The following is a 27,597-nucleotide window of genomic DNA, read 5'->3' as shown; positions in this document are numbered from 1 at the left end:
ACTCGATTAATTTCGGGAATTCAAAGATTGAAAATGACTGACGAATATGGTTTTGACATTTTTTTTGTCATTTCTTGTTTCAGACATCAACGAGTGCTCTTCAAAATTTAGCAATCCCTGTGTACAAGGAGTGTGCACCAATAAAGATGGATCTTATACATGCCGCTGTTCCGCTGGGTTCATGTTGAGCCCTGATAATAGTACTTGCATTGGTATGTATAGGCCTATATGCAGTGCATCCCCGAAAAAAAGTAAAAATTTGAGTTATTAATATTTACAATAACTATCCATGTTAACCACAAATATGATGAGGACATAAAACATATTATGAAAATAAATATCGTCTTTCAAATAAGGTCAATGACCTGGTAAAATTTCCAATAAAACATAATGGCAGGCATAGAATGCTGGTTCATTTCTGTCTGGCCATATCCGTTCCCAAAATAATTTTATTTGTATCGTCACTTCAAACGTGCCGCTCGGCGGGTACAAACTACATATAATTATACGTCGTATTGTGCCCTTATGCATTTTCATCTACATATACACCCTCTCCTTTTGTTTTCCTTTACATGTTAATTTCTTATCCGGTTTTAGATAACATTTTTACATTATGAAATGACAAAGCTTATGTATCTAAAATATATCATCGATATAATTGGTAACCAATAAAATATGGACTATGAAAATGGTATAGCACTATTTGATACAGAAAAAACCCGCAAAGTATCTTTAGTGGTATATTAAGCCTTCTTGCAAATTGGCTTTATTTGGCCAAAAGAGAAGGTAGATACGGCTGATTTTGTTTTGCAATAAGTATTTGCCAGTATTGTGGGCTAGGCCTATGCTAGCTTCGTTCAGCTTCGTTCAGACGCATGGGATCCTGTTCAGAGTGAAATTCTGTTATGCATGGACTATAAAATTCTAAAGATATTTCTCTTATCACGACCCAGACGTAGGCTGGGTTGACCGGAGCAAGGGTCGGAGTACTGCCTGTCTGGACGTCGTACAAGATACCCGGCCTTCCTCCGACCAAGATACTCCTATCTTTTTTTCGGGAGTATCTAGGTCGGAGGATAGTCTGTCAAGACGAGCACTACACCGACCTTTCCTCCGATTGGGCTCCGCCAACCCTTCCTCCGACCAAAAGAGCATACGTATGGGTCGTGATAAGACAAATATCTTTGTAATTTTAATTCATTCATAATAAAATAATGAATGCGTTTGAACGAGGCTATTATTACTCTAATATTCTTTGCCTAGTTCATATATTTCATCAAAAGTTAACCATTCACGTTTTCGTCTAAACAGATCTCGACGAATGTGCAACCAATAGCCACAATTGTGATGTAAATGCAAATTCTGTGCAAAAATGAAATCGATTTTTTTTTATTCATGGATGAGTGAGCACGCATCAAAGTGGGAAAAAGGGTATTTTCAATGTCACAGACTCATTTTAAAGGGTAATAAAGTGAATATTGGGGGAAAATTCGGTTTCAAATGTGACTTTAATTGCTGTTGTTTTTATCATCCATCATTTCTATCACCACACACTTTCCGAACTTTGAAAATTTTCATGGTTGAGCGAGCACATTCGAAAAATTAGGAATGAATACTCTTTATATTGCATAAATGTATTCTTTTCCTAACAATTTCTCAGGATCAGTTTAATTTATGGCCAATCAGTGGTGGATCCAGAATTTTAAAATGGGAGAGGGGCCTATAATCGGGGGAACCACCAACATTTTCAAATTTTAACATGATCTAACAAGTTGAAGAGGATACAACCATAAACCCATATGATGATACGTTACAATACAGGGGCCGCGGAACGGTTTTCAAAGGGGGGGGGGGCTGACCATGCAAAAAATCACAATCGTATGGTCATTTTTACATTTTGTACATGCTTTTGGAAAAAAGTGGGGGGCTTAACCCCCCCCCCCCCCGCTTCCGCGGCCCCTGCAATACATTGTGCTCACTCAACCATAAACATACGATATCAAAATTGTGTGTGGAGTGGCTAAATGATGGATAGTAAAACAGCATTAACACCATAAAAATCACCTAAAAACAACTTTTACTTTGTATTTGCACAATCTGAAAAAAAGACTTGTGACTTTCAAAAATTGTCATTTTTAATTCAATCTTTATTTACTCATGCATGACCCAACTGATCAATCTCATTTTTCCCAGGAGTTGCTTAATGAGTGTAGAAAACCAACTACGAAATATCATATCTCAAAATAATTCTGTTCAAAAGTTACAGCAATTTGATTTAGGGGGGGACTTACTTTTTTTGTTGTGTATAGAACGACTCATATCACTCAATAATGGCCAGAGTTCTACAATATTTATCTGTAAGAAATAATGTTGGTGTCTAAATTTTGGTATGAAGGGCCAAATAATACATTCGGACAAGAAACAAGGATGGTTAGTATTCCATTTTGTCCTAATATATAATTTGTCCCTTAAAAACATAGTTTAGACACCGAAATCAAATCTCACAGGCGGATATAAAATGAGCTGTGCCACATTTAAGTATCAGCAGCCATTTTAGAATCAATTTTTGGAAGCCATATTGGATTTTGGTCATACCAGACCACTGACCGTCCTTAAAACTTGTCGTAATGTATTATTTTGACCCTTGAAACCAGTGGTTTAGACACCAAAATCGCATCTCCCAGGCCGATATGAAATAAGCTATGTCCGCTTTAAGTAACAGCAGTCAATTAAGAATCAATTTTTGGAAACCAACTTAGATTTTTTGACAAACCAGGCCACTGGCTGTCCTTGTAACTTGCTCTAATGTATTATTTTGACCCTTGAAACCAGTGGTTTAGATACCAAAATCACATCTCCCAGGCCGATATGAAATGAGCAATGTCCGCCTTAAAAATAAGCAGCCTATTTTTAAGATCAATTTTTGAAAGCCATCTACGATTTTTGGACATATCAGATCACTGACTGTCATTGTAACTTATTCTTATGTATTATTTGACCCTTGAAACCAGTGGTTTAGACATTAAAGTCACATCTCCCAGGCCAAAATGAAATGAGTTATGTCCGCTTCAAGTAAAAGCAGCCATTTCAGAAACAATTTTTGGAACCCATCGCAGATTTTTGGACATACCAAACCACTGGCTGTCCTTCTAACTTGTTCCAATTAACTACTTCACCATTAAGACCATTGAATAAAAACCAAATTAAAGCCACTTGGGACGAATTGTGGATTCTCAGTCTACGGCAGCCATTTTGGGCGCCATCTTGGATTTGCCAGGTACACTGGAGGGCTTATAATTCACTTTAGCCTGTAATAACAATTTGTTTACCCCTAGACTATGGATTATGAACCGAAATAGGATTCTAGGGTGGAAAATTAGTCAGTTGTATCCATTTTCAGTGAATGGCGGCCATCTAAGACGCCATCTTGAAAATAACCACTTTCCCGGATGCGGATTTTGGTAGATTTTTAGTGTTATTCCTGAGGTCAAATAGTACAAAAAACCGTTGAAAAACAATTTGTTGCAATTTGTTCCGGGTAAGGGTATTTCTCGTCGTAAATTGACCCGTCTACAGTAATTCTCCCGTACTTTGCGCGGATGACCGCACCAGTATTTCCACTTTGAAGGAAATTTCCCGAATTGCGGAGAAATCCTGATCATTTTTACGTATTTATTTTAGAAGTGACAAAAAATCCGGGAAATCCGGAAATTACAATTAAACACAATTAAAGTTGCAACTTTTAATATTCATGTTGTATTTAAAAAAAAGGTCAAGTCCACATCAGAAAAAATGTTGATTTGAATAAATAGAGAAAAATCAAATTAGCATAACACTGAAAATCTTATCAAAATCGGATGTAAAATAAAGTTATGACATGTAAAGGTTTTGCTTGTTTTTCACAAAACAGTGAATATGCGTGAGCGTGGAATATTTCATAGAATAAAATTAGTCCGCTAATTTGCGTACAGACCAGGATGTACATATAGCTGGTTTGTGAAATTAAGCTTATTTAACACCTGATTTTTATGAGCAAGATTTCTAGTGTTATGCTTGCTGGAATTTTCCCTCTTTATTCAAATCAACTTTTAGTTGGGGCGAACCTGTCCTTTGATTCAGGAGGTGGCGCTGGGTTGTTGAGGCCTATTGATATTAGAACATGCAATTCGTAATATATTTAAGTACATTTACTCGATTAATTTCGGGAATTCAAAGATTGAAAATGACTGACGAATATGGTTTTGACATTTTTTTTGTCATTTCTTGTTTCAGACATCAACGAGTGCTCTTCAAAATTTAGCAATCCCTGTGTACAAGGAGTGTGCACCAATAAAAATGGATCTTATACATGCCGCTGTTCCGCTGGGTTCATGTTGAGCCCTGATAATAGTACTTGCATTGGTATGTATAGGCCTATATGCAGTGCATCCCCGAAAAAAAGTAAAAATTGGAGTTATTAATATTTACAATAACTATCCATGTTAACCACAAATATGATGAGGACATAAAACATATTATGAAAATAAATATCGTCTTTCAAATAAGGTCAATGACCTGGTAAAATTTCCAATAAAACATAATGGCAGGCATAGAATGCTGGTTCATTTCTGTCTGGCCATATCCGTTCCCAAAATAATTTTATTTGTATCGTCACTTCAAACGTGCCGCTCGGCGGGTACAAACTACATATAATTATACGTCGTATTGTGCCCTTATGCATTTTCATCTACATATACACCCTCTCCTTTTGTTTTCCTTTACATGTTAATTTCTTATCCGGTTTTAGATAACATTTTTACATTATGAAATGACAAAGCTAATGTATCTAAAATATATCATCGATATAATTGGTAACCAATAAAATATGGACTATGAAAATGGTATAGCACTATTTGATACAGAAAAAACCCGCAAAGTATCTTTAATGGTATATTAAGCCTTCTTGCAAATTGGCTTTATTTGGCCAAAAGAGAAGGTAGATACGGCTGATTTTGTTTTGCAATAAGTATTTGCCAGTATTGTGGGCTAGGCCTATGCTAGCTTCGTTCAGCTTCGTTCAGACGCATGGGATCCTGTTCAGAGTGAAATTCTGTTATGCATGGACTATAAAATTCTAAAGATATTTCTCTTATCACGACCCAGACGTAGGCTGGGTTGACCGGAGCAAGGGTCGGAGTACTGCCTGTCTGGACGTCGTACAAGATACCCGGCCTTCCTCCGACCAAGATACTCCTATCTTTTTTTCGGGAGTATCTAGGTCGGAGGATAGTCTGTCAAGACGAGCACTACACCGACCTTTCCTCCGATTGGGCTCCGCCAACCCTTCCTCCGACCAAAAGAGCATACGTATGGGTCGTGATAAGACAAATATCTTTGTAATTTTAATTCATTCATAATAAAATAATGAATGCGTTTGAACGAGGCTATTATTACTCTAATATTCTTTGCCTAGTTCATATATTTCATCAAAAGTTAACCATTCACGTTTTCGTCTAAACAGATCTCGACGAATGTGCAACCAATAGCCACACTTGTGATGTAAATGCAAATTCTGTGCAAAAATGAAATCGATTTTTTTTTATTCATGGATGAGTGAGCACGCATCAAAGTGGGAAAAAGGGTATTTTCAATGTCACAGACTCATTTTAAAGGGTAATAAAGTGAATATTGGGGGAAAATTCGGTTTCAAATGTGACTTTAATTGCTGTTGTTTTTATCATCCATCATTTCTATCACCACACACTTTCCGAACTTTGAAAATTTTCATGGTTGAGCGAGCACATTCGAAAAATTAGGAATGAATACTCTTTATATTGCATAAATGTATTCTTTTCCTAACAATTTCTCAGGATCAGTTTAATTTATGGCCAATCAGTGGTGGATCCAGAATTTTAAAATGGGAGAGGGGCCTATAATCGGGGGAACCACCAACATTTTCAAATTTTAACATGATCTAACAAGTTGAAGAGGATACAACCATAAACCCATATGATGATACGTTACAATACAGGGGCCGCGGAACGGTTTTCAAAGGGGGGGGGGGCTGACCATGCAAAAAATCACAATCGTATGGTCATTTTTACATTTTGTACATGCTTTTGGAAAAAAGTGGGGGGCTTAACTCTTTAAATGCCGTTGGCAGCTATACGTGCCCTTAGCCCTCTAATGCCATTGGCACGTATACGTGCCCGGAGAACTTTTTTTTTTTAAACCAATTTTACAGCCAGAAAATCAACACCATATTTTCTGTTTTTTATGTTGTTATACTGGCCAGGAATTCACAATTCATTTTATCATATAAAAAATAGTGGTTTACATAGACATTTTTTGAGTAAAATTGTATTTTTGCATCATTATTTTCAAGAGTTGATTTCGGATATTGCTGCGATCTGAATCAAGATTTCCCCTATTGACACGTGTGATATAACGGTTGTGTGTAGCAATACACGTACTTCTATGGGCAGAGCAAAGGCGAATGTGCGAAGACATTCAGCTCGGAATTGACCAATGACCGAGCGGTACGATGTTCCTCACCCAACACTACTCGCCCATTCGCTATTGTTACATGAATATTCATGAGCTATCGATCGGGTCTTTTGCAGGCCAGTATGGTAGTATTCTTGTGTCAAGGCTTTTTTCTGCCTGCAAATGTGCACGGTTTGGGGGAGATTTTTTTTGTGGGGGGGGGGGGGTGCGGGGGAAAGGTCTTATACATTGTTTTTAGCATTGTCACAAAATTGTTCTCGTTATAAATATATGATTAAAGAAGCCTGTCATTTCCAACTCTCGTCTGCGCACTGCAATCATCACACTCATTATTTATTTATTCATCTATTATTGTTATTAATATTATCATTATTAGTATTACTATTATCATAATCATTATTATCATTATTGTTATTGTTATTATAATTATTATTATCATTATTCTTCTCTTTCACCTTCTTCTTAGTATAAAAGGGATGGTCCGGACTGAAAGTATTTATAGTTTTATATACAAAGCAGAATTCACTGAAAGCAAAACACCGAAAATTTCATCAAAATCGGATAACAAATAACAAAGTTGTTGAATGTCAAAGTTTAGTAATATTTTGTGAAAACAGTCATGAATATTATATTTATATATTATGTCATAAAAATTATTGTAATCATATCAATTGCATTTCTCCTGCAGCCAAAACTCTCTCTTCATAAACTTAAGATCAGGTAAATAATGGTTCATGTTCGTTTGTGTTTTTATAGCCCATACCATTATAAAAAAGAATGATTGATATTGTTACGCTTATTAATATCATCTTCAAACTTCTCGCAAAAATATGAATCGTTCAATATTGTCGACATGATCTGATGTCACCTAAGGAAAATACGTTTGTCAACTATGCCAGTGCAAAAGTAAGCAAGATTTTTATTTTATTTCAATGATGACCTTTGTTTTATTGCTGGAAGAAGTATAATACTCAAGAAAGAAAGTATGCGTTTTGTTTTTAACTGTCAGGTTCAGATCTGCAGAAGGGGAAAGAGTGTGATGGAGAGGCGCTAGTGCCTACAAAAATGAAGCATGCACATTTGACAGTTTGTATCAACGTGGGAGTCACATTATATATATAAAGTATTCTCATGATGAAATCTGAAAGCTTCTACGACAAAAAAATGATTATTCATGTTCCTCCTTTGCTCCTTTTCGTCGCATACAGGGTTGTAAGCCGGTTTTCTAAATCTAACGACACCAAATTACGTACCAAGTTCGGTGGAAAAAACATCAAATTTACGGAAATAAACCTAAATATTATTTTGATCATTAGCAAAATGTATATTGTCAATGTGGCAAGGGCGAAATCAAAAGTATGATGTGGGTAAGGAAGGAAAAAAAAGAGAAAAAGGGAGTGAGCGAATCAAGCGAGTAAACGCACTTTTCATGATCTTTTATTTACAAGATTCTGTGAATGTCATGCACTTTCCGCAATGCGTTTTTTTCCATTCTTCCTCATTTGTTTTATTAGCGAGATATATTTTATATTAATCAATGTATCATTTCTTCCGATGATCCGCTTTCTTTTGTTTCTCCCTTTATGCCAGCAACAAGATGATGGGTAAATTCCCCTACACGCTGAGCTCTTATGTCAAATCTGATATCATATACTACTAAATGAAAAAAAATGGATCAAGCAAATTTGATAACAACACCAAATTACGTACCAAGTTTGGTGGAAAAATAAACATCAAATTTGCATCGGTTACGGAAAGAAACCTTAATATCATTTTGAGCATCAACAAAATATATGTTGTCAATGTGAAAAGGGTGAAATAAAAAAATATGATGGGTATAAGGAAGATTTAAAAAAAGAGAAAAATGTGAGTGAGCGAATCAAGCGAGTAAACGCACTTTTCATGATCTTTTATTAACAAAATTCTGTGAATGTCATGCATTTTCCGTAATGCGTTTTTTTAATTCTTCCTTATTTGTTTTATTAGCGAGAAATAATTTATATCAATCAATGCATAATTTCTTCCGATGTTCCGCTTTCTTTTGTTTCTCCCTTTTTGCCAGCAAAAAGATAATGGGTATATTGCTTCGTTATTTATGTTCCCTCTTTTATTTTTCAATTTCCTGTATTTTTGATTTGTCAATATATAGCCTATACATGTACATTTCTTCAATCTTAAATCTTATCTTTATCCTTTATTTCTAAATATGCAAAATAGGCTCCAGCTACAAGATAATTAAATTATTTTAAACTATTTGTTTTTTGTATGCTTTTGATAAGTGGAAGTAACGATGCCAGTGTTTGTGCTGGTGGTCGTGGTGGTGGAGGTGTACTGTTTTCCCCGTGATTTCTTGTTCTCATTCTCGACATTATCCATGCCATCTTTACCATCATCCCTATCATCATCATCATCATCATCATTTAGATTACAGGAAATTTGACGTATATTGTCGATGCTAAATGTCTTAAAGTCGAAACAAATATTTGAATAAAAATGATGTACTTTAATGGCAATAAGTCAATGGAAGGTGTTGGGGAAAGAGACAGAGGAATCTTAATCTTGATCTCAACGGAGAGAAAAGCTATTGTGCGTATCGGAACCTTTGAAAGTATTCAATTGTCAAATCAAAAGACGCACGCGTGGCCCGATTTCTATTAACATCCTGTGCTAAATTGCTCTCCTCGATAATAGGTCAGGAAGGAGTGCGGATTAGACATTCCTCATGAAAGGGAGTCTGGGCATCTATTGTTCATGACTTGGTGGCATGAACAATAAAAATGCAGTCGTTATCAGACAGGTGGCTACTTTGCTCGCTTGTGGAATGAATGAAGCCTAAAGTTTGAAAATAATTATTCAAAGACATAATATGCAATGGGGCCCTTTTCTTGTCTAAAATTGCCATTATATTTTCATATTTATATTGCATTATATTATCCACACGAAAAAGAATATCCGGCATGTATTGTCCATTCCTTGGCATGTACGAGATGCATAGTTGGCCCAGATTACAGTGTGTAAATTGTCAAAATACCAGTCTTATAATGACTGTAATCACAAAATTCTAATTGCGTAATTATTCATTATATTTATCTTAATTTTGGTTACCCTGGAAGCCGGGGGGGGGGGTCTATTACTTCAAAACGGCTCAACATTAACATTTTTTAGAAAGTTTTAAAATGAGTGTTCACAAATATCAACGTTCATAATATTTTAAGCGATTCATTTGACCGACCAGGACACCCAGTTTTTGTACTGCTGTAAAAAGTAATTGTAGTTTCATAGTAGTAGTGGTAGTAGTAGTAGTAGTTTTGTTACTTTCATTATAATTATCGTTTATCATTAAAGCACAAAATCTATGCAAAGATATAAAAGTAAAATAAAAGTGAAAAAAAAAACACGATATGAAAAAGAAAGGAGAGAGAGTCCAGAGATTACGAGAGATGGATATAGATGGAATGAGAGAGAGAGAGAGAGAGATGTGAGATCAGTTAGTTACGTAATAATGATAACGTATGAATATTATGCTAGAATTATGTTTTGTAATAAATACATTTAATTTTGTATTCAACCTTGGTCACCACAAAAAGGGCTAAAAATCAACATAAACATTTCCACCTGACCTCACATTACAGAACAAATAGGCCTATTTTCTTTTTGAAAATTTGTATTGAATTTTTAGTTTGCAACTGATCTGCATTTCCTCTTCTTGATTCACGAAAAATAAACATTTTTTCTTAGTTCTGTGTACTTTGCCAAGAACGCCCATATTATTTTGTGGGATTTTACACCCCAAACCTGTTAGTATTGAATCTGTCCGATCCCTCTTTATCTATATTTCAATATATCATCTTTAGTTTTCTATATTTTGTCTCCTTCTGACTGGCAATAACTTTGTTACAGTACGAAAGCCCGTATAGTATGTACGACGAATCGACCCTGACAAAATATGACTAAACTTTACACTGATTCATGCTTTAGAACGATAGTTGAGTGGGTCGCAAATGTTTTTTGCCGACACTGGATATAAATCGCCTACATTATCCAAAACAGTATATAGTTGTGTGTATCGCACACCACAAATCGTATCCAGGTTACGATTTTTCTAAAACATGTTTTTCATTACGACAATATTGACAAGAATTGAAATGACATAAAATTCACACTGCGCTAATAATTTTGTTTCCCCCATAGCGGTTGTTTCGGAATACCGCGCATTCTGAAAAATTACAGGGTCTTGTTTTGAAGACTACATGAATGTAAGGGTACGGTTGGCTGCACTGTAAAGATACATGGCTCTAATATTATTGCGTGTGTTTGCATGGGGATCGCAGCTGTGCTGTGATTGGTCACTTGATCGACGACAATGCCCTTTTTTGGAAAGGGCGGTTTCAATTTCGTGTGTATAAACCCTCTCACATTTCAGAGGAAATAACTTGAATAGCAAAATAGTATTTCATTAAAGAGAGCATTATTTTTCATATTTCTGTTTGTTCAATTTCATCAATAGATACGTCATTTGAAAGGGTAAACATTGAACTTTCATTTTATCTTCTTAATTTGTTGGTATCTCTTCAATTACTCAGGTTATTTACTCTTTGAAATGTTCATGAAATCATAATTTTCTAGGTTTTACTTATTGAAAAAAACGATGTAAAATATTTCATCTTTTCTCAATTTTTCCGATTGCAAATATGAAAGGTCATAATATGATCATAAAGTCCATGAACCATGCATCATTTCTTATGTAGAAGGTTTCATTATACAACGTTCGGGTAAAGAGTTATGACCGTTTTAAAATCGGTCTCTGCTTACGTTTCGGTCAATTTAGGATTCCCTCGAATATCCCTGGCACTAGAGGGGTATTGGGCATGGCATAGTAAGAGTTAACCCCCCCCCCCCCCGCTTCCGCGGCCCCTGCAATACATTGTGCTCACTCAACCATAAACATACGATATCAAAATTGTGTGTGGAGTGGCTAAATGATGGATAGTAAAACAGCATTAACACCATAAAAATCACCTAAAAACAACTTTTACTTTGTATTTGCACAATCTGAAAAAAAGACTTGTGACTTTCAAAAATTGTCATTTTTAATTCAATCTTTATTTACTCATGCATGACCCAACTGATCAATCTCATTTTTCCCAGGAGTTGCTTAATGAGTGTAGAAAACCAACTACGAAATATCATATCTCAAAATAATTCTGTTCAAAAGTTACAGCAATTTGATTTAGGGGGGGACTTACTTTTTTTGTTGTGTATAGAACGACTCATATCACTCAATAATGGCCAGAGTTCTACAATATTTATCTGTAAGAAATAATGTTGGTGTCTAAATTTTGGTATGAAGGGCCAAATAATACATTCGGACAAGAAACAAGGATGGTTAGTATTCCATTTTGTCCTAATATATAATTTGTCCCTTAAAAACATAGTTTAGACACCGAAATCAAATCTCACAGGCGGATATAAAATGAGCTGTGCCACATTTAAGTATCAGCAGCCATTTTAGAATCAATTTTTGGAAGCCATATTGGATTTTGGTCATACCAGACCACTGACCGTCCTTAAAACTTGTCGTAATGTATTATTTTGACCCTTGAAACCAGTGGTTTAGACACCAAAATCGCATCTCCCAGGCCGATATGAAATAAGCTATGTCCGCTTTAAGTAACAGCAGTCAATAAAGAATCAATTTTTGGAAACCAACTTAGATTTTTTGACAAACCAGGCCACTGGCTGTCCTTGTAACTTGCTCTAATGTATTATTTTGACCCTTGAAACCAGTGGTTTAGATACCAAAATCACATCTCCCAGGCCGATATGAAATGAGCAATGTCCGCCTTAAAAATAAGCAGCCTATTTTTAAGATCAATTTTTGAAAGCCATCTACGATTTTTGGACATATCAGATCACTGACTGTCATTGTAACTTATTCTTATGTATTATTTGACCCTTGAAACCAGTGGTTTAGACATTAAAGTCACATCTCCCAGGCCAAAATGAAATGAGTTATGTCCGCTTCAAGTAAAAGCAGCCATTTCAGAAACAATTTTTGGAACCCATCGCAGATTTTTGGACATACCAAACCACTGGCTGTCCTTCTAACTTGTTCCAATTAACTACTTCACCATTAAGACCATTGAATAAAAACCAAATTAAAGCCACTTGGGACGAATTGTGGATTCTCAGTCTACGGCAGCCATTTTGGGCGCCATCTTGGATTTGCCAGGTACACTGGAGGGCTTATAATTCACTTTAGCCTGTAATAACAATTTGTTTACCCCTAGACTATGGATTATGAACCGAAATAGGATTCTAGGGTGGAAAATTAGTCAGTTGTATCCATTTTCAGTGAATGGCGGCCATCTAAGACGCCATCTTGAAAATAACCACTTTCCCGGATGCGGATTTTGGTAGATTTTTAGTGTTATTCCTGAGGTCAAATAGTACAAAAAACCGTTGAAAAACAATTTGTTGCAATTTGTTCCGGGTAAGGGTATTTCTCGTCGTAAATTGACCCGTCTACAGTAATTCTCCCGTACTTTGCGCGGATGACCGCACCAGTATTTCCACTTTGAAGGAAATTTCCCGAATTGCGGAGAAATCCTGATCATTTTTACGTATTTATTTTAGAAGTGACAAAAAATCCGGGAAATCCGGAAATTACAATTAAACACAATTAAAGTTGCAACTTTTAATATTCATGTTGTATTTTAAAAAAAGGTCAAGTCCACATCAGAAAAAATGTTGATTTGAATAAATAGAGAAAAATCAAATTAGCATAACACTGAAAATCTTATCAAAATCGGATGTAAAATAAAGTTATGACATGTAAAGGTTTTGCTTGTTTTTCACAAAACAGTGAATATGCGTGAGCGTGGAATATTTCATAGAATAAAATTAGTCCGCTAATTTGCGTACAGACCAGGATGTACATATAGCTGGTTTGTGAAATTAAGCTTATTTAACACCTGATTTTTATGAGCAAGATTTCTAGTGTTATGCTTGCTGGAATTTTCCCTCTTTATTCAAATCAACTTTTAGTTGGGGCGAACCTGTCCTTTGATTCAGGAGGTGGCGCTGGGTTGTTGAGGCCTATTGATATTAGAACATGCAATTCGTAATATATTTAAGTACATTTACTCGATTAATTTCGGGAATTCAAAGATTGAAAATGACTGACGAATATGGTTTTGACATTTTTTTTGTCATTTCTTGTTTCAGACATCAACGAGTGCTCTTCAAAATTTAGCAATCCCTGTGTACAAGGAGTGTGCACCAATAAAAATGGATCTTATACATGCCGCTGTTCCGCTGGGTTCATGTTGAGCCCTGATAATAGTACTTGCATTGGTATGTATAGGCCTATATGCAGTGCATCCCCGAAAAAAAGTAAAAATTGGAGTTATTAATATTTACAATAACTATCCATGTTAACCACAAATATGATGAGGACATAAAACATATTATGAAAATAAATATCGTCTTTCAAATAAGGTCAATGACCTGGTAAAATTTCCAATAAAACATAATGGCAGGCATAGAATGCTGGTTCATTTCTGTCTGGCCATATCCGTTCCCAAAATAATTTTATTTGTATCGTCACTTCAAACGTGCCGCTCGGCGGGTACAAACTACATATAATTATACGTCGTATTGTGCCCTTATGCATTTTCATCTACATATACACCCTCTCCTTTTGTTTTCCTTTACATGTTAATTTCTTATCCGGTTTTAGATAACATTTTTACATTATGAAATGATAAAGCTAATGTATCTAAAATATATCATCGATATAATTGGTAACCAATAAAATATGGACTATGAAAATGGTATAGCACTATTTGATACAGAAAAAACCCGCAAAGTATCTTTAGTGGTATATTAAGCCTTCTTGCAAATTGGCTTTATTTGGCCAAAAGAGAAGGTAGATACGGCTGATTTTGTTTTGCAATAAGTATTTGCCAGTATTGTGGGCTAGGCCTATGCTAGCTTCGTTCAGCTTCGTTCAGACGCATGGGATCCTGTTCAGAGTGAAATTCTGTTATGCATGGACTATAAAATTCTAAAGATATTTCTCTTATCACGACCCAGACGTAGGCTGGGTTGACCGGAGCAAGGGTCGGAGTACTGCCTGTCTGGACGTCGTACAAGATACCCGGCCTTCCTCCGACCAAGATACTCCTATCTTTTTTTCGGGAGTATCTAGGTCGGAGGATAGTCTGTCAAGACGAGCACTACACCGACCTTTCCTCCGATTGGGCTCCGCTAACCCTTCCTCCGACCAAAAGAGCATACGTATGGGTCGTGATAAGACAAATATCTTTGTAATTTTAATTCATTCATAATAAAATAATGAATGCGTTTGAACGAGGCTATTATTACTCTAATATTCTTTGCCTAGTTCATATATTTCATCAAAAGTTAACCATTCACGTTTTCGTCTAAACAGATCTCGACGAATGTGCAACCAATAGCCACACTTGTGATGTAAATGCAAATTCTGTGCAAAAATGAAATCGATTTTTTTTTATTCATGGATGAGTGAGCACGCATCAAAGTGGGAAAAAGGGTATTTTCAATGTCACAGACTCATTTTAAAGGGTAATAAAGTGAATATTGGGGGAAAATTCGGTTTCAAATGTGACTTTAATTGCTGTTGTTTTTATCATCCATCATTTCTATCACCACACACTTTCCGAACTTTGAAAATTTTCATGGTTGAGCGAGCACATTCGAAAAATTAGGAATGAATACTCTTTATATTGCATAAATGTATTCTTTTCCTAACAATTTCTCAGGATCAGTTTAATTTATGGCCAATCAGTGGTGGATCCAGAATTTTAAAATGGGAGAGGGGCCTATAATCGGGGGAACCACCAACATTTTCAAATTTTAACATGATCTAACAAGTTGAAGAGGATACAACCATAAACCCATATGATGATACGTTACAATACAGGGGCCGCGGAACGGTTTTCAAAGGGGGGGGGGGCTGACCATGCAAAAAATCACAATCGTATGGTCATTTTTACATTTTGTACATGCTTTTGGAAAAAAGTGGGGGGCTTAACCCCCCCCCCCCCCCCCCGCTTCCGCGGCCCCTGCAATACATTGTGCTCACTCAACCATAAACATACGATATCAAAATTGTGTGTGGAGTGGCTAAATGATGGATAGTAAAACAGCATTAACACCATAAAAATCACCTAAAAACAACTTTTACTTTGTATTTGCACAATCTGAAAAAAAGACTTGTGACTTTCAAAAATTGTCATTTTTAATTCAATCTTTATTTACTCATGCATGACCCAACTGATCAATCTCATTTTTCCCAGGAGTTGCTTAATGAGTGTAGAAAACCAACTACGAAATATCATATCTCAAAATAATTCTGTTCAAAAGTTACAGCAATTTGATTTAGGGGGGGACTTACTTTTTTTGTTGTGTATAGAACGACTCATATCACTCAATAATGGCCAGAGTTCTACAATATTTATCTGTAAGAAATAATGTTGGTGTCTAAATTTTGGTATGAAGGGCCAAATAATACATTCGGACAAGAAACAAGGATGGTTAGTATTCCATTTTGTCCTAATATATAATTTGTCCCTTAAAAACATAGTTTAGACACCGAAATCAAATCTCACAGGCGGATATAAAATGAGCTGTGCCACATTTAAGTATCAGCAGCCATTTTAGAATCAATTTTTGGAAGCCATATTGGATTTTGGTCATACCAGACCACTGACCGTCCTTAAAACTTGTCGTAATGTATTATTTTGACCCTTGAAACCAGTGGTTTAGACACCAAAATCGCATCTCCCAGGCCGATATGAAATAAGCTATGTCCGCTTTAAGTAACAGCAGTCAATTAAGAATCAATTTTTGGAAACCAACTTAGATTTTTTGACAAACCAGGCCACTGGCTGTCCTTGTAACTTGCTCTAATGTATTATTTTGACCCTTGAAACCAGTGGTTTAGATACCAAAATCACATCTCCCAGGCCGATATGAAATGAGCAATGTCCGCCTTAAAAATAAGCAGCCTATTTTTAAGATCAATTTTTGAAAGCCATCTACGATTTTTGGACATATCAGATCACTGACTGTCATTGTAACTTATTCTTATGTATTATTTGACCCTTGAAACCAGTGGTTTAGACATTAAAGTCACATCTCCCAGGCCAAAATGAAATGAGTTATGTCCGCTTCAAGTAAAAGCAGCCATTTCAGAAACAATTTTTGGAACCCATCGCAGATTTTTGGACATACCAAACCACTGGCTGTCCTTCTAACTTGTTCCAATTAACTACTTCACCATTAAGACCATTGAATAAAAACCAAATTAAAGCCACTTGGGACGAATTGTGGATTCTCAGTCTACGGCAGCCATTTTGGGCGCCATCTTGGATTTGCCAGGTACACTGGAGGGCTTATAATTCACTTTAGCCTGTAATAACAATTTGTTTACCCCTAGACTATGGATTATGAACCGAAATAGGATTCTAGGGTGGAAAATGAGTCAGTTGTATCCATTTTCAGTGAATGGCGGCCATCTAAGACGCCATCTTGAAAATAACCACTTTCCCGGATGCGGATTTTGGTAGATTTTTAGTGTTATTCCTGAGGTCAAATAGTACAAAAAACCGTTGAAAAACAATTTGTTGCAATTTGTTCCGGGTAAGGGTATTTCTCGTCGTAAATTGACCCGTCTACAGTAATTCTCCCGTACTTTGCGCGGATGACCGCACCAGTATTTCCACTTTGAAGGAAATTTCCCGAATTGCGGAGAAATCCTGATCATTTTTACGTATTTATTTTAGAAGTGACAAAAAATCCGGGAAATCCGGAAATTACAATTAAACACAATTAAAGTTGCAACTTTTAATATTCATGTTGTATTTAAAAAAAAGGTCAAGTCCACATCAGAAAAAATGTTGATTTGAATAAATAGAGAAAAATCAAATTAGCATAACACTGAAAATCTTATCAAAATCGGATGTAAAATAAAGTTATGACATGTAAAGGTTTTGCTTGTTTTTCACAAAACAGTGAATATGCGTGAGCGTGGAATATTTCATAGAATAAAATTAGTCCGCTAATTTGCGTACAGACCAGGATGTACATATAGCTGGTTTGTGAAATTAAGCTTATTTAACACCTGATTTTTATGAGCAAGATTTCTAGTGTTATGCTTGCTGGAATTTTCCCTCTTTATTCAAATCAACTTTTAGTTGGGGCGAACCTGTCCTTTGATTCAGGAGGTGGCGCTGGGTTGTTGAGGCCTATTGATATTAGAACATGCAATTCGTAATATATTTAAGTACATTTACTCGATTAATTTCGGGAATTCAAAGATTGAAAATGACTGACGAATATGGTTTTGACATTTTTTTTGTCATTTCTTGTTTCAGACATCAACGAGTGCTCTTCAAAATTTAGCAATCCCTGTGTACAAGGAGTGTGCACCAATAAAAATGGATCTTATACATGCCGCTGTTCCGCTGGGTTCATGTTGAGCCCTGATAATAGTACTTGCATTGGTATGTATAGGCCTATATGCAGTGCATCCCCGAAAAAAAGTAAAAATTGGAGTTATTAATATTTACAATAACTATCCATGTTAACCACAAATATGATGAGGACATAAAACATATTATGAAAATAAATATCGTCTTTCAAATAAGGTCAATGACCTGGTAAAATTTCCAATAAAACATAATGGCAGGCATAGAATGCTGGTTCATTTCTGTCTGGCCATATCCGTTCCCAAAATAATTTTATTTGTATCGTCACTTCAAACGTGCCGCTCGGCGGGTACAAACTACATATAATTATACGTCGTATTGTGCCCTTATGCATTTTCATCTACATATACACCCTCTCCTTTTGTTTTCCTTTACATGTTAATTTCTTATCCGGTTTTAGATAACATTTTTACATTATGAAATGACAAAGCTAATGTATCTAAAATATATCATCGATATAATTGGTAACCAATAAAATATGGACTATGAAAATGGTATAGCACTATTTGATACAGAAAAAACCCGCAAAGTATCTTTAATGGTATATTAAGCCTTCTTGCAAATTGGCTTTATTTGGCCAAAAGAGAAGGTAGATACGGCTGATTTTGTTTTGCAATAAGTATTTGCCAGTATTGTGGGCTAGGCCTATGCTAGCTTCGTTCAGCTTCGTTCAGACGCATGGGATCCTGTTCAGAGTGAAATTCTGTTATGCATGGACTATAAAATTCTAAAGATATTTCTCTTATCACGACCCAGACGTAGGCTGGGTTGACCGGAGCAAGGGTCGGAGTACTGCCTGTCTGGACGTCGTACAAGATACCCGGCCTTCCTCCGACCAAGATACTCCTATCTTTTTTTCGGGAGTATCTAGGTCGGAGGATAGTCTGTCAAGACGAGCACTACACCGACCTTTCCTCCGATTGGGCTCCGCCAACCCTTCCTCCGACCAAAAGAGCATACGTATGGGTCGTGATAAGACAAATATCTTTGTAATTTTAATTCATTCATAATAAAATAATGAATGCGTTTGAACGAGGCTATTATTACTCTAATATTCTTTGCCTAGTTCATATATTTCATCAAAAGTTAACCATTCACGTTTTCGTCTAAACAGATCTCGACGAATGTGCAACCAATAGCCACACTTGTGATGTAAATGCAAATTCTGTGCAAAAATGAAATCGATTTTTTTTTATTCATGGATGAGTGAGCACGCATCAAAGTGGGAAAAAGGGTATTTTCAATGTCACAGACTCATTTTAAAGGGTAATAAAGTGAATATTGGGGGAAAATTCGGTTTCAAATGTGACTTTAATTGCTGTTGTTTTTATCATCCATCATTTCTATCACCACACACTTTCCGAACTTTGAAAATTTTCATGGTTGAGCGAGCACATTCGAAAAATTAGGAATGAATACTCTTTATATTGCATAAATGTATTCTTTTCCTAACAATTTCTCAGGATCAGTTTAATTTATGGCCAATCAGTGGTGGATCCAGAATTTTAAAATGGGAGAGGGGCCTATAATCGGGGGAACCACCAACATTTTCAAATTTTAACATGATCTAACAAGTTGAAGAGGATACAACCATAAACCCATATGATGATACGTTACAATACAGGGGCCGCGGAACGGTTTTCAAAGGGGGGGGGGCTGACCATGCAAAAAATCACAATCGTATGGTCATTTTTACATTTTGTACATGCTTTTGGAAAAAAGTGGGGGGCTTAACCCCCCCCCCCCCCGCTTCCGCGGCCCCTGCAATACATTGTGCTCACTCAACCATAAACATACGATATCAAAATTGTGTGTGGAGTGGCTAAATGATGGATAGTAAAACAGCATTAACACCATAAAAATCACCTAAAAACAACTTTTACTTTGTATTTGCACAATCTGAAAAAAAGACTTGTGACTTTCAAAAATTGTCATTTTTAATTCAATCTTTATTTACTCATGCATGACCCAACTGATCAATCTCATTTTTCCCAGGAGTTGCTTAATGAGTGTAGAAAACCAACTACGAAATATCATATCTCAAAATAATTCTGTTCAAAAGTTACAGCAATTTGATTTAGGGGGGGACTTACTTTTTTTGTTGTGTATAGAACGACTCATATCACTCAATAATGGCCAGAGTTCTACAATATTTATCTGTAAGAAATAATGTTGGTGTCTAAATTTTGGTATGAAGGGCCAAATAATACATTCGGACAAGAAACAAGGATGGTTAGTATTCCATTTTGTCCTAATATATAATTTGTCCCTTAAAAACATAGTTTAGACACCGAAATCAAATCTCACAGGCGGATATAAAATGAGCTGTGCCACATTTAAGTATCAGCAGCCATTTTAGAATCAATTTTTGGAAGCCATATTGGATTTTGGTCATACCAGACCACTGACCGTCCTTAAAACTTGTCGTAATGTATTATTTTGACCCTTGAAACCAGTGGTTTAGACACCAAAATCGCATCTCCCAGGCCGATATGAAATAAGCTATGTCCGCTTTAAGTAACAGCAGTCAATTAAGAATCAATTTTTGGAAACCAACTTAGATTTTTTGACAAACCAGGCCACTGGCTGTCCTTGTAACTTGCTCTAATGTATTATTTTGACCCTTGAAACCAGTGGTTTAGATACCAAAATCACATCTCCCAGGCCGATATGAAATGAGCAATGTCCGCCTTAAAAATAAGCAGCCTATTTTTAAGATCAATTTTTGAAAGCCATCTACGATTTTTGGACATATCAGATCACTGACTGTCATTGTAACTTATTCTTATGTATTATTTGACCCTTGAAACCAGTGGTTTAGACATTAAAGTCACATCTCCCAGGCCAAAATGAAATGAGTTATGTCCGCTTCAAGTAAAAGCAGCCATTTCAGAAACAATTTTTGGAACCCATCGCAGATTTTTGGACATACCAAACCACTGGCTGTCCTTCTAACTTGTTCCAATTAACTACTTCACCATTAAGACCATTGAATAAAAACCAAATTAAAGCCACTTGGGACGAATTGTGGATTCTCAGTCTACGGCAGCCATTTTGGGCGCCATCTTGGATTTGCCAGGTACACTGGAGGGCTTATAATTCACTTTAGCCTGTAATAACAATTTGTTTACCCCTAGACTATGGATTATGAACCGAAATAGGATTCTAGGGTGGAAAATGAGTCAGTTGTATCCATTTTCAGTGAATGGCGGCCATCTAAGACGCCATCTTGAAAATAACCACTTTCCCGGATGCGGATTTTGGTAGATTTTTAGTGTTATTCCTGAGGTCAAATAGTACAAAAAACCGTTGAAAAACAATTTGTTGCAATTTGTTCCGGGTAAGGGTATTTCTCGTCGTAAATTGACCCGTCTACAGTAATTCTCCCGTACTTTGCGCGGATGACCGCACCAGTATTTCCACTTTGAAGGAAATTTCCCGAATTGCGGAGAAATCCTGATCATTTTTACGTATTTATTTTAGAAGTGACAAAAAATCCGGGAAATCCGGAAATTACAATTAAACACAATTAAAGTTGCAACTTTTAATATTCATGTTGTATTTAAAAAAAAGGTCAAGTCCACATCAGAAAAAATGTTGATTTGAATAAATAGAGAAAAATCAAATTAGCATAACACTGAAAATCTTATCAAAATCGGATGTAAAATAAAGTTATGACATGTAAAGGTTTTGCTTGTTTTTCACAAAACAGTGAATATGCGTGAGCGTGGAATATTTCATAGAATAAAATTAGTCCGCTAATTTGCGTACAGACCAGGATGTACATATAGCTGGTTTGTGAAATTAAGCTTATTTAACACCTGATTTTTATGAGCAAGATTTCTAGTGTTATGCTTGCTGGAATTTTCCCTCTTTATTCAAATCAACTTTTAGTTGGGGCGAACCTGTCCTTTGATTCAGGAGGTGGCGCTGGGTTGTTGAGGCCTATTGATATTAGAACATGCAATTCGTAATATATTTAAGTACATTTACTCGATTAATTTCGGGAATTCAAAGATTGAAAATGACTGACGAATATGGTTTTGACATTTTTTTTGTCATTTCTTGTTTCAGACATCAACGAGTGCTCTTCAAAATTTAGCAATCCCTGTGTACAAGGAGTGTGCACCAATAAAAATGGATCTTATACATGCCGCTGTTCCGCTGGGTTCATGTTGAGCCCTGATAATAGTACTTGCATTGGTATGTATAGGCCTATATGCAGTGCATCCCCGAAAAAAAGTAAAAATTGGAGTTATTAATATTTACAATAACTATCCATGTTAACCACAAATATGATGAGGACATAAAACATATTATGAAAATAAATATCGTCTTTCAAATAAGGTCAATGACCTGGTAAAATTTCCAATAAAACATAATGGCAGGCATAGAATGCTGGTTCATTTCTGTCTGGCCATATCCGTTCCCAAAATAATTTTATTTGTATCGTCACTTCAAACGTGCCGCTCGGCGGGTACAAACTACATATAATTATACGTCGTATTGTGCCCTTATGCATTTTCATCTACATATACACCCTCTCCTTTTGTTTTCCTTTACATGTTAATTTCTTATCCGGTTTTAGATAACATTTTTACATTATGAAATGACAAAGCTAATGTATCTAAAATATATCATCGATATAATTGGTAACCAATAAAATATGGACTATGAAAATGGTATAGCACTATTTGATACAGAAAAAACCCGCAAAGTATCTTTAATGGTATATTAAGCCTTCTTGCAAATTGGCTTTATTTGGCCAAAAGAGAAGGTAGATACGGCTGATTTTGTTTTGCAATAAGTATTTGCCAGTATTGTGGGCTAGGCCTATGCTAGCTTCGTTCAGCTTCGTTCAGACGCATGGGATCCTGTTCAGAGTGAAATTCTGTTATGCATGGACTATAAAATTCTAAAGATATTTCTCTTATCACGACCCAGACGTAGGCTGGGTTGACCGGAGCAAGGGTCGGAGTACTGCCTGTCTGGACGTCGTACAAGATACCCGGCCTTCCTCCGACCAAGATACTCCTATCTTTTTTTCGGGAGTATCTAGGTCGGAGGATAGTCTGTCAAGACGAGCACTACACCGACCTTTCCTCCGATTGGGCTCCGCCAACCCTTCCTCCGACCAAAAGAGCATACGTATGGGTCGTGATAAGACAAATATCTTTGTAATTTTAATTCATTCATAATAAAATAATGAATGCGTTTGAACGAGGCTATTATTACTCTAATATTCTTTGCCTAGTTCATATATTTCATCAAAAGTTAACCATTCACGTTTTCGTCTAAACAGATCTCGACGAATGTGCAACCAATAGCCACACTTGTGATGTAAATGCAAATTCTGTGCAAAAATGAAATCGATTTTTTTTATTCATGGATGAGTGAGCACGCATCAAAGTGGGAAAAAGGGTATTTTCAATGTCACATGATTTTAAAGGGTAATAAAGTGAATATTGGGGGAAAATTCGGTTTCAAATGTGACTTTAATTGCTGTTGTTTTTATCATCCATCATTTCTATCACCACACACTTTCCGAACTTTGAAAATTTTCATGGTTGAGCGAGCACATTCGAAAAATTAGGAATGAATACTCTTTATATTGCATAAATGTATTCTTTTCCTAACAATTTCTCAGGATCAGTTTAATTTATGGCCAATCAGTGGTGGATCCAGAATTTTAAAATGGGAGAGGGGCCTATAATCGGGGGAACCACCAACATTTTCAAATTTTAACATGATCTAACAAGTTGAAGAGGATACAACCATAAACCCATATGATGATACGTTACAATACAGGGGCCGCGGAACGGTTTTCAAAGGGGGGGGGGGGACTGACCATGCAAAAAATCACAATCGTATGGTCATTTTTACATTTTGTACATGCTTTTGGAAAAAAGTGGGGGGCTTAACCCCCCCCCCCCCCCGCTTCCGCGGCCCCTGCAATACATTGTGCTCACTCAACCATAAACATACGATATCAAAATTGTGTGTGGAGTGGCTAAATGATGGATAGTAAAACAGCATTAACACCATAAAAATCACCTAAAAACAACTTTTACTTTGTATTTGCACAATCTGAAAAAAAGACTTGTGACTTTCAAAAATTGTCATTTTTAATTCAATCTTTATTTACTCATGCATGACCCAACTGATCAATCTCATTTTTCCCAGGAGTTGCTTAATGAGTGTAGAAAACCAACTACGAAATATCATATCTCAAAATAATTCTGTTCAAAAGTTACAGCAATTTGATTTAGGGGGGGACTTACTTTTTTTGTTGTGTATAGAACGACTCATATCACTCAATAATGGCCAGAGTTCTACAATATTTATCTGTAAGAAATAATGTTGGTGTCTAAATTTTGGTATGAAGGGCCAAATAATACATTCGGACAAGAAACAAGGATGGTTAGTATTCCATTTTGTCCTAATATATAATTTGTCCCTTAAAAACATAGTTTAGACACCGAAATCAAATCTCACAGGCGGATATAAAATGAGCTGTGCCACATTTAAGTATCAGCAGCCATTTTAGAATCAATTTTTGGAAGCCATATTGGATTTTGGTCATACCAGACCACTGACCGTCCTTAAAACTTGTCGTAATGTATTATTTTGACCCTTGAAACCAGTGGTTTAGACACCAAAATCGCATCTCCCAGGCCGATATGAAATAAGCTATGTCCGCTTTAAGTAACAGCAGTCAATTAAGAATCAATTTTTGGAAACCAACTTAGATTTTTTGACAAACCAGGCCACTGGCTGTCCTTGTAACTTGCTCTAATGTATTATTTTGACCCTTGAAACCAGTGGTTTAGATACCAAAATCACATCTCCCAGGCCGATATGAAATGAGCAATGTCCGCCTTAAAAATAAGCAGCCTATTTTTAAGATCAATTTTTGAAAGCCATCTACGATTTTTGGACATATCAGATCACTGACTGTCATTGTAACTTATTCTTATGTATTATTTGACCCTTGAAACCAGTGGTTTAGACATTAAAGTCACATCTCCCAGGCCAAAATGAAATGAGTTATGTCCGCTTCAAGTAAAAGCAGCCATTTCAGAAACAATTTTTGGAACCCATCGCAGATTTTTGGACATACCAAACCACTGGCTGTCCTTCTAACTTGTTCCAATTAACTACTTCACCATTAAGACCATTGAATAAAAACCAAATTAAAGCCACTTGGGACGAATTGTGGATTCTCAGTCTACGGCAGCCATTTTGGGCGCCATCTTGGATTTGCCAGGTACACTGGAGGGCTTATAATTCACTTTAGCCTGTAATAACAATTTGTTTACCCCTAGACTATGGATTATGAACCGAAATAGGATTCTAGGGTGGAAAATTAGTCAGTTGTATCCATTTTCAGTGAATGGCGGCCATCTAAGACGCCATCTTGAAAATAACCACTTTCCCGGATGCGGATTTTGGTAGATTTTTAGTGTTATTCCTGAGGTCAAATAGTACAAAAAACCGTTGAAAAACAATTTGTTGCAATTTGTTCCGGGTAAGGGTATTTCTCGTCGTAAATTGACCCGTCTACAGTAATTCTCCCGTACTTTGCGCGGATGACCGCACCAGTATTTCCACTTTGAAGGAAATTTCCCGAATTGCGGAGAAATCCTGATCATTTTTACGTATTTATTTTAGAAGTGACAAAAAATCCGGGAAATCCGGAAATTACAATTAAACACAATTAAAGTTGCAACTTTTAATATTCATGTTGTATTTAAAAAAAAGGTCAAGTCCACATCAGAAAAAATGTTGATTTGAATAAATAGAGAAAAATCAAATTAGCATAACACTGAAAATCTTATCAAAATCGGATGTAAAATAAAGTTATGACATGTAAAGGTTTTGCTTGTTTTTCACAAAACAGTGAATATGCGTGAGCGTGGAATATTTCATAGAATAAAATTAGTCCGCTAATTTGCGTACAGACCAGGATGTACATATAGCTGGTTTGTGAAATTAAGCTTATTTAACACCTGATTTTTATGAGCAAGATTTCTAGTGTTATGCTTGCTGGAATTTTCCCTCTTTATTCAAATCAACTTTTAGTTGGGGCGAACCTGTCCTTTGATTCAGGAGGTGGCGCTGGGTTGTTGAGGCCTATTGATATTAGAACATGCAATTCGTAATATATTTAAGTACATTTACTCGATTAATTTCGGGAATTCAAAGATTGAAAATGACTGACGAATATGGTTTTGACATTTTTTTTGTCATTTCTTGTTTCAGACATCAACGAGTGCTCTTCAAAATTTAGCAATCCCTGTGTACAAGGAGTGTGCACCAATAAAAATGGATCTTATACATGCCGCTGTTCCGCTGGGTTCATGTTGAGCCCTGATAATAGTACTTGCATTGGTATGTATAGGCCTATATGCAGTGCATCCCCGAAAAAAAGTAAAAATTGGAGTTATTAATATTTACAATAACTATCCATGTTAACCACAAATATGATGAGGACATAAAACATATTATGAAAATAAATATCGTCTTTCAAATAAGGTCAATGACCTGGTAAAATTTCCAATAAAACATAATGGCAGGCATAGAATGCTGGTTCATTTCTGTCTGGCCATATCCGTTCCCAAAATAATTTTATTTGTATCGTCACTTCAAACGTGCCGCTCGGCGGGTACAAACTACATATAATTATACGTCGTATTGTGCCCTTATGCATTTTCATCTACATATACACCCTCTCCTTTTGTTTTCCTTTACATGTTAATTTCTTATCCGGTTTTAGATAACATTTTTACATTATGAAATGACAAAGCTAATGTATCTAAAATATATCATCGATATAATTGGTAACCAATAAAATATGGACTATGAAAATGGTATAGCACTATTTGATACAGAAAAAACCCGCAAAGTATCTTTAATGGTATATTAAGCCTTCTTGCAAATTGGCTTTATTTGGCCAAAAGAGAAGGTAGATACGGCTGATTTTGTTTTGCAATAAGTATTTGCCAGTATTGTGGGCTAGGCCTATGCTAGCTTCGTTCAGCTTCGTTCAGACGCATGGGATCCTGTTCAGAGTGAAATTCTGTTATGCATGGACTATAAAATTCTAAAGATATTTCTCTTATCACGACCCAGACGTAGGCTGGGTTGACCGGAGCAAGGGTCGGAGTACTGCCTGTCTGGACGTCGTACAAGATACCCGGCCTTCCTCCGACCAAGATACTCCTATCTTTTTTTCGGGAGTATCTAGGTCGGAGGATAGTCTGTCAAGACGAGCACTACACCGACCTTTCCTCCGATTGGGCTCCGCCAACCCTTCCTCCGACCAAAAGAGCATACGTATGGGTCGTGATAAGACAAATATCTTTGTAATTTTAATTCATTCATAATAAAATAATGAATGCGTTTGAACGAGGCTATTATTACTCTAATATTCTTTGCCTAGTTCATATATTTCATCAAAAGTTAACCATTCACGTTTTCGTCTAAACAGATCTCGACGAATGTGCAACCAATAGCCACACTTGTGATGTAAATGCAAATTCTGTGCAAAAATGAAATCGATTTTTTTTTATTCATG

At 36.1% G+C, this 27,597-nt stretch overlaps 1 protein-coding gene across 6 annotated transcripts in view; it reads left to right on the top strand.

Moving 5' to 3' along the window:
* Positions 1 to 27,597, top strand: part of LOC129280745 (fibrillin-1-like) — a 136,918-nt gene that overhangs the window by 63,879 nt on the left and 45,442 nt on the right. For 2 of the 6 annotated variants that reach the window (XM_064112373.1, XM_064112372.1), the window contains 4 exons: positions 84 to 212; positions 4,273 to 4,401; positions 22,095 to 22,223; positions 26,283 to 26,411. In XM_064112373.1, coding sequence (XP_063968443.1) covers positions 84 to 212; positions 4,273 to 4,401; positions 22,095 to 22,223; positions 26,283 to 26,411 — 516 coding nt within the window. Of the gene's footprint in view, positions 1 to 83; positions 213 to 4,272; positions 4,402 to 13,713; positions 13,843 to 17,906; positions 18,036 to 22,094; positions 22,224 to 26,282; positions 26,412 to 27,597 lie in introns of all 6 variants that reach the window. The other 4 variants (XM_064112370.1, XM_064112371.1, XM_064112374.1 and 1 more) reach the window with 4 other exon arrangements.

This window comes from Lytechinus pictus, chromosome 17 (assembly GCF_037042905.1).
Source record: "Lytechinus pictus isolate F3 Inbred chromosome 17, Lp3.0, whole genome shotgun sequence".
Lineage (NCBI taxonomy): Eukaryota > Metazoa > Echinodermata > Echinoidea > Temnopleuroida > Toxopneustidae > Lytechinus > Lytechinus pictus.
Note: the sequence above shows the minus strand (reverse complement) of the source record. Positions and strands in the feature narration are given on the sequence as shown.